At 62.2% G+C, this 7843-nt stretch overlaps 1 protein-coding gene across 1 annotated transcript; it reads right to left on the reverse strand.

Annotated features, from left to right (window-relative positions):
• Positions 1-805: 805 nt before the first annotated feature.
• On the reverse strand, positions 806-7160 carry Ogfr (opioid growth factor receptor). Its single transcript, XM_013507464.1, has 7 exons — positions 7071-7160; positions 5645-5713; positions 4833-4911; positions 3988-4066; positions 3191-3257; positions 2537-2685; positions 806-2087 (listed from the first exon to the last, which is right to left on the reverse strand). The coding sequence occupies exons 2-7, from the start codon at positions 5678-5680 to the stop codon at positions 1124-1126; spliced, it is 1374 nt and encodes a 457-aa protein (XP_013362918.1). The 5' UTR covers positions 5681-5713; positions 7071-7160; the 3' UTR covers positions 806-1123.
• Positions 7161-7843: the final 683 nt, after the last annotated feature.

A 7843-nucleotide genomic window follows, 5' to 3' on the forward strand; every position in this document is an offset into this window, starting at 1 on the left:
AGCAGGTCCCTCCTGTCTGGGGACACTGCTGTCCTCAAAGCTTAGGGGCAGGTGGGCCAGACCCCTGCCATCCTCTGGCTCAGCGCTGGGCCGCCCCCTCTCAGAGCAGGAGTGGGATTCCCCATCCAACTCGAGCCCCTGAGCACCCAAGGGCAGAGGGACCTCACCAAAGTGATGCTCTGCATCACTCAGTGCCTCAGTTTCCCCCTCATGCTGAAAACTCCATCACTGGGTCAAACCAGAGTTGAGGCGCTGGGGTCCCACAACCTCGGGGGTCAGGGTGCTGGGCCAGCTGTGTTCCACCTCCACCACTCTGCCCAAAGGCATTTGTGGTCCCTTGGGGGACTCGAGTTGGCAGTCCCCCTCAGAAGCCCCACGAACGCCTCAGCCCAGTGATGTGGAGGAGTGGGGAGGGGCTGGCGGGAGGAGGCCCACACCCCCAGGGTCAGGAGCCCTGGGGAGACCGCAGGGTGCAGGGCTGGGAGCAGGGCGGCTGAGCGCAGACATCACCGCTGTCCAAGTCACAGCAAGTGGAAAGCCCTGGTCTATCTGCAGCACCGCAGGCCCCCTGGACAAAGCAGTCCCCAGACGACTCTGGAGCAGGTGACAGAAGCAGCCATGTGCATGCTGGGAGCAGTGCCCACACCCAGGGGCGTGTGCTGGGGATGGCTGTGCCGTTACTGCGCCCCAACAGGTGCCGGGCCAGGCCGCCTGGAACTTGGGGGAGGTAGAAAGCCCAGACAGGAACACATCACAAAACCTGCTCCACAGAGCACCAAACAGGACCTCAGGCCACGCCCCCAGGTCTCAAAGTCAAATGAGTTTATTCAGAAAAGGCCTCGCTTGGCACCTAAGAAAATGAACCCCCTCCCGCCGAGGCCTCCCCCCATACTTACAAACATGGGGCTCAGAGGGGGAGCCGGGGGGGGTGCAGTGAGGTAAGGAGGCTCTGAAGGCCTTGGCCTTCCCTGAGGGCAGGGCCTCAGTCCTTCCAGCGGCCACTATAGTGACCACCAGGGAGAGGCCAGCACTGCTGGGCACCAAGAGCCAGCAGCAGGGCGCCCAGGCCTCAGACGCCCGCAGTGGGGCTGGCAGGGCCAAGATGGCGCTAGCTCCCCATCCCTTAAGGCTCTGCAGGGTTGACAGGCTCTGTCTGGGCCGCCTGCCCTGTCTCACCCTCTGAGGTTCCTGTGGTGGCAGGCCCAGGCCCGTCCGATGGACTCCCAGGAGCATCCTGCTCCAGTCCTGCCTGGCTTTCTGGGTCCCCCTCGGCCCTATCCCCACAGCTTTGGGCCTCAGGGTGCTCCAGTGGGTGCTCCAGTGGCACCCTGGTCCTCCCCACCGCGTCACCCGCAGCATCCTCCTCCACCTTCCGCCGCTTCCTCACCTCCTCCGCCACCCTGGCTGCTGGGGGCTGGTGACGGGGCTGCTCGGCCTCCCCGGCGTCGCAGCTGCCCTGGCTGAGGGCACATCCCTCCAGGTTGAGGGCTATCTTTTCCACCTCGGACACACCCTGGGGGCCGGGCTCCCTTGAGGCCTGCTCCCGCCTGTTGGCCTCCAATTTCCTCTTCTTGCTCTCTTTGGGGCTGGGGGGTTCGGCCTGGTCCTCCTGGTCCCCCTCCACGTTTCCTGGGTCCTGGAGCTTTTCACTGAGTGGTTGGGGGCCCTCGGCCAACACACTGTCCCCTCCCTGGTCCTTCTCTGGCCCGCAGGCCTGACCCTGGGTGCTGGCTTCCTGGAGGGTGTCCTCCTCCAGGACCCTGTCCCCCTCCACCTGCCCAGGGCCCGCCAGCAGCTGGACTATAGTTCGAGGCTTGAACTTCAGCAGCTTGTCATGGGGCCCCCACACAAACTTGCAGCGGGGCCGGAAGTGCTGCCAGGCGAAATGCACGAGCTCGCGGCGCTGGTGCCGGCAGCGCACAGCAAACAGGAAGTAGTCCAGGGCACTCTGGCGCACGCCTGGCAGCTCATGCCGCACCAGGGTCTCCTCGAGGAAGAAGCGTGCCAGCGGGGCCTGGTAGTGCTCCAGGCCAAGCTCGCCCAGCGACTTGAGGATGCGCGTGATGCGCAGGTTATTGTGGCTGCGCCTGTGGGAGGGCATTCGGTGAACCGAGGCCCTGGGTGCGAGTTCAGCCGTAGCTGTGGCCCAGAGCCTCCAGAAACCTCCCTGCGTCCTGGGATGCAGGACTCACCTGGAACGGAACATGGGCTGGGGCCCTGGAGCTGTGAGTGCGGTGCACTGCCTGAGGGGAGCTGCCTACAAGTCAGAGGACCCCAGCTAGGGAGGTGCTGGCTGGGCGGGGCTCAGGGGAGGTTCTGACACCCTGGCCAGGCTGACTGCAGCATGCTTCCCCAACAGAACTGACCCCTCCAAGGTAAGGAACTCACTGCCTTCAAATCCCCAAACCCAACCAGGCGGGCACCGCACCACTCGGCAGGCCCAGAGGAGGCTGCTCAGCACTGGGCACCCTCTGTGCCCCATACACCTGCCGGAAACCAGCACCACTGAGGCACTGGGCAAAGAGCCGGTCCTCACCAGTTCAGGTTCTGGAAGCGCTTGTGGTAGTTCTGTGCCCGGCACACGGCACCCGTGTCCCGGTCCTCCAGCTGGATGCCGTAGAAACCAAGCATGAGCTCGTAGGCCCGGACGAGCCGCTCCCTGACTTCCTTGGAGCTTTTGAACGCCTGGAAAACACCCGCCAGCAGCGCTCAGGCAGCTGTTCCTGGACCATCGTCCCTGGGAGTGTCAGGGTCACCCTGACACTGGGTCAGCCAATGCCTCTCCGGGTCCTGCTTCAGTCTCGGGGGGATAAAATGACAAGGGACATGTAAACACGTTTCCCGCTTTCCTCTGAGTGCTGCAGTACCAAAGCTGGGTTCCCTGAGCCACGGTGAGGCTGTTGTTGCTGTGAGCCCCCTCTACCTACCACAGGCCTCGCTCACTGTCCAAGCCCTTCCTGTCCCTTGTTCCCACCACTGAGCCCAGCTCCCCACAGATTTCCAGATGCCGGCAGGGACACCGTGGGGGGTGAGGGTCACTTTGGAGGGAAGAGCAGCGCATCTCAGGCTCCCGTGTCCCTCCCCATCCGGCAGCCCAAGGTGGCACTGGATGCCAGCATTGGAGGGGATGCAGGGAGGGCTGCTTCCCCAATCTCTCCACCCTCCGAGCCTGGCCCAAGCGGGGACTCACCTCAACCTCCTTGAGTGTGAGCGGCTTGGCATGCCAGTTCACTCCTGGTTCCCGCAGAGGAAACAGCCTGTGCAGACACAGACGGGCAGGCCCTTCAGGAGCTGGTGGCCGAGTGCAGCTCCCTGCCCTCCCGAGGGCTGAGGGCTGAGGGTCGGAGTTGGGGGCCAGGACAGTGCAGCACGGCTCACTGGAGCCCCGCCTGCATGCTCAGCAGCTGACTTCGTGACCCCGCTCAGGGCTCTCCGCCTCTCATGACCCTTCTCTCAGGCTATGGGTGTGCAGAATTAGTCCCACAATGCACCCCATGCCAGAGGTTCCCTGTGAGCTCCTGGCAGGCTGTCCTCAAAGCCAGGCACACGGCCCTTCTGCGGCCAGGTCACAACCTCCCAGTTTGGTGGGGCGTCTCACTGAAGCCCTGCTTAGAACCCCACCAAGCCCAAGTTAGGCACAGTCCAGCCCCAGCTGCCTCCTGGGGCTCCGAGGGCTTGCTCTGAGGCTGCAGGCCTGGCCCATCCTCCACAAGGGCTCACGCACAGGCCTTCCTGCGGCCCTAAGTGCATGGCTGCTGCACTCTACAGAGCTAACACTCTGGGGCAGGCCTGAGTCTTTCCTTAGTGGCCACCAGACCCTGCGGTGCCCAGTGATGCCCACCCACAGGGGTGTAGACAGCATGTGTGGTGTGGACCCTGGCTTCCCGGGAGGGAAAAGTGCTCAGTGCATACCAGGGAGCAGCCGGAAACAGCGCGCCAGGGCCCTGCCCCCTCCCCCGGGCTCCCCCACCCACCGCTGTCCCTCACCACTGGATATAGGAGTGATTGTCCTCTAGCAGCTCATAGTTGTCCTTCCACTTCTGAAGAATGTCCTCAACGCGACAGCCTGTGAGCCAAAAGGGACAGGTCAGCCACACAGGCCACTTGAAGGGCTCGGGGACAGTGTGGCCAAAGTGCCCCTCATCCCCACTTTCACCCTGCAAGTTCCTCACGGCTCAGCAGGGTTATCTGTGCTTCATTTGCTGCATCACATTTGGGTGCCCAGGCCTTTGGCCCCTCTGCAATCTGCAAACTGAACCCCTGCTGCTGACCAGGTGGCGGGTCGCAGACTCAGAGTCGTTGCTGCCAAAGGGGCCCTCATGGTGTCACCAGCACGTGGCCTGTTAATCATGAACTCTCCACAAGCAGAACCCCAGCAAAACCCAACTCTGGAACACAGGTTGGCCCCGTGTCTACAAAAGCCTGATGATGCTCTCAGCTGTGTGGGCCACACAGTCCCTGCTGCCATCGGTCTGTTTCTTGTTACAGTGAGAAAGAGGCTGCATAGGTGGATGGGGGTGGGCAGGTGCCAACAGCCTTACTGGCACTGGAATTTTAATTTCACATCATTTTTATATCACAAAATATTATTTTTAAACCATGCAAAAACCATTTGTAGCTCACCAGTGTGCATACATTGCTTTTCTGAGGCAGCAGCAGAGTTCGGCAGTTTGACAGAGGCAACGTGAGCAGAAAAGCCTCCAGTGTACTCCGAGTTCTCCGATCCTAACCCAAACCTTGATGCCCCTGGCCGCCCCCAGAGGACACTACGAGGCTACTGAAACCCAAACCAAGTTACTGCCCGCAGCTCAGGGTGCTGTTTCTGCATTTACCATTAGGCAGGAAGCAGATCTCATTTTTGTAGAAACTCAAGTTGGGCATGTCACCGTTGGAGTCTCGTTCCACCAAATCCTGAAGAGCCAGACAAAGCGGATCATTAGGGACTCATCAGACAGAGCTTGTCTCTGAGGGCCTCTCAGACTCCACCTTCTGGGGAGCAGGTGTCTGCAAACCTCTGGGTCTCCTGAAGCTGACCCAAGCCCCACAAGCCCAGCCTGGGCTCCTCACTGCAGGCAAGGCCAGGCGTGGAAGACAGTGCTACCTTGTCCTCCTCACCAATGTGGACCAGGACTGGGGGCTCTCCTTCCTCTGCACCTCAAAGCAAGCCCAAGGGTTGCCTGAGATTCGTGGGTACAGACAATAGGGGCTGAGGAGGACCCCACCCCAAAGACGGCCCTACACCACGTGGTGATGCCCTGACACAGAGAATATTCCACCAGACCTGAACACCCGTGTCAGGAGGCTGATGCTGGTACTTTTTTTTGGTACCGGGAATCGAACTCAGGATCTGTGCCTGCCAGGAAGGCCTGCTGTGCCACTGAGCTATATTCCTGGTGCTGGTATGGTTTTAAAGGCTGGGGAGCAGGGGCTCAGAGGTAGGGCAATGCATTCTGATAACCCCATCATTAAGGGAAGGGTAGGGATCTGAATCCACACCAGGCCTGTGCTCTGGACAAGGGACACACTCCAGAATCCCCACCCAAGACGTGATTCCAGTAGGACAGCAGACATTCTAAAAGAGGCCGATGGGAGGTTTTCATGTCTCCAGGGTGTGCAGGGGCAGCAGAGGGTTGTGGGCACCCACCGGGTAGTGGTGCCGGTACCGGCGCATATCGTGCATGGCTCGCCAGTTGCGGGTCACTGTCGTTCTGGACTGGAAAGAGAAGGAAAGGGTGAGGCTCCTGTGGGAGACCCTCCTCCTGGCCCCCAGCACCCCTACACTGGGGCAGGCTTTGCAGCCAAGGTCAGCTATCAGTGAGCTACCTTTCATGGGTTCTCCCTCCAGCCCCCGCAGCCTGGCTGCTGCTGGTGTTTCCCAGTGGGCAGATCTGGACCCTGGTGAAGTCCCCCAACCCTGCACAGAACCAGGCAGCTGGGTTGGGGCCTGCCCCACTCCCACTGCCCTCGGGACTCCATGTTTCCACCTAGGGGCCCAGACTGAGGCGTCAACACTCTCCTGTCCCCAAGCCCCAGCTCTGCCTCCTCTTCCCAGGTGTGTGAGCCACCCTCACTCTGGTTGCAGCCCACTACATCCCCCTAGGATCCACTAAGCCCACAGTACTTTTTATACTGTGCTCTAACTTGACACCAGGCTGTGTCCCCTGGGGCAGCCATACTGCCATCTACAGCTCCAGAAAGGGGACCTAGCAGCTCTGGCCAGGTCTGACTCTCAGCCCAGCCCCCAATCCTCAGCCAGATGTGAAGGGGCTAGGCCCCTCACCCAGATGCCCAGCTTTCAGCGCTGTCCTGTCAGAGGACAACTTCTCTGCAAGATCAGGGGCTCCTTGCCCCCACCCCCGTTTAGGCCCACTCAGCAGCTGAAGCCCCTGGAGGTCCAGAGCAGGATCCCAGGTGACTGGTGACAAGAATGACTCAGTCCTGGCCCTGCTCTGTGGGATGGCCCTGCCCATGGTGGCTGAAGGACGAAGGGCCTGGCAGCACACAAGCAGACAGCTCTATCCTGTCCAGGGAAACAACAGGCTCCCAGGACCAGGGAGCCCCAGGAGGGACAGGAAGCCAACCCCCCACCTGGCCCCCATCGAGCTCTGAGCCCCTTCCTGCCTCCAATCCCTAACTAGATGGGACTCCAATTGGGTCTGGAGCTGTCTCCTCCTGATTTCTAAACCAGGGCCCGTGAAGAGGTGCTCTCATCCCAGGCAAGGCCGGCAGAAGGAAACCAATGGAGAAGCCGGCTCTGCCCCTCCCTGACTTCCACTTCTCCCTGGGTCAAGAGGATTGCCAGCAGCAGCAGCCAGGCACAGCTGGAAGCAGGGCCAGGCAACAGGCGCACACTTGACCAGGCCTCTTCAGGGTCCCACGCGGGGCAGCAGGGGAGGCGGAGCCAGTGTGCAGAGCAAGGGGAGGGGCTTGGGGCTGAGTGACAGGACAGAAGCCCCCCAGTTAGGAGGCAGACAGAAAGCACCAGAGGTCACAGGCACCTTGCAGGGCAAGGGCCAGACACTGCTTCAAGAGGGCAGCTCAAGAACAACAGTGGAGAGGCGTCCTCTCACCTCACGGCCAGAGCCTGAGCCTGCCGCTGGGCCGGGCCCCCACCCGGCTTGGTGCCCAACCCGAAGCTCCTGGCTGGCCTACAGTACTGCAGGTGTGCTGGGGGCACAGGGCAGCGCTGGCCTTCCGGATAGGTCCAGGAGCCCCTCCATGTTCTCTGGCTGCTCCACTGACCACTCCACAACAAGGAGATAACCTGAAAACCAGCAGTCCCTGCCGGGGCGGGGAGGTCCGCCCTGGAAAGCATACTCCAAGATCCCAGGCTTCAGCTGCCCCCATACCCGGGGGCAGGACACAGAAACAACCGACTGACCGACTGCTGAGAAAGTGTAAAAGTGACCTCAGGAAGGACAAGCACCAGCGCAGCCGAAGTAACCAGTGGCTGCCAGCCGAGCAGCGGGCCGCGGCAGGTCTCGCGAGGGAAGCCGCCCAGCCCCCGGTCCAGGGTGTCCCTGAGCTCGCCTCGCCCGAGCGGGTGGGTGCTGCACCCCGTGGGGGGCAGGCGGAGGGGGCTGGGGTCAGCAGCAGGCAGAGACGGGCCCTCCGGCCCCTCCCCAGGCGGAAGGCAAGCACAGGGGGCGAGACGCCTGCGAAAGGGGCCCGGCCGCGGGATCCCCTCGATGACAGCCAGGGGGCTGGGCGTGGGGTGTGACAAAGAGAGGCGCGGGCTGTGCTCCGGGCACCCCGAAGAAACGCCACCCCCGCGGGACCGCGGCCCTCAGGCGCTGGCCCGACGTCACCCACGCAGGACGGCCTGGGGCCCGGTTCCGCGCCG

This window comes from Chinchilla lanigera, unplaced genomic scaffold (assembly GCF_000276665.1).
Source record: "Chinchilla lanigera isolate Chin_1 unplaced genomic scaffold, ChiLan1.0 scaffold00127, whole genome shotgun sequence".
Lineage (NCBI taxonomy): Eukaryota > Metazoa > Chordata > Mammalia > Rodentia > Chinchillidae > Chinchilla > Chinchilla lanigera.

Excerpts from the sequence above, each read along its gene's own strand:
- Ogfr (XM_013507464.1), bottom strand. The coding sequence starts at position 5,680 with ATGCACGATATGCGCCGGTACCGGCACCACTACCCG. Across the intron at positions 2,686-3,190 it reads TCACACTCAAGGAGGTTGAG|GCGTTCAAAAGCTCCAAGGA; the intron begins GTGAGTCCCCGC and ends GGTGTTTTCCAG. Across the intron at positions 2,088-2,536 it reads CGCTTCCAGAACCTGAACTG|GCGCAGCCACAATAACCTGC; the intron begins GTGAGGACCGGC and ends GCCCTCCCACAG.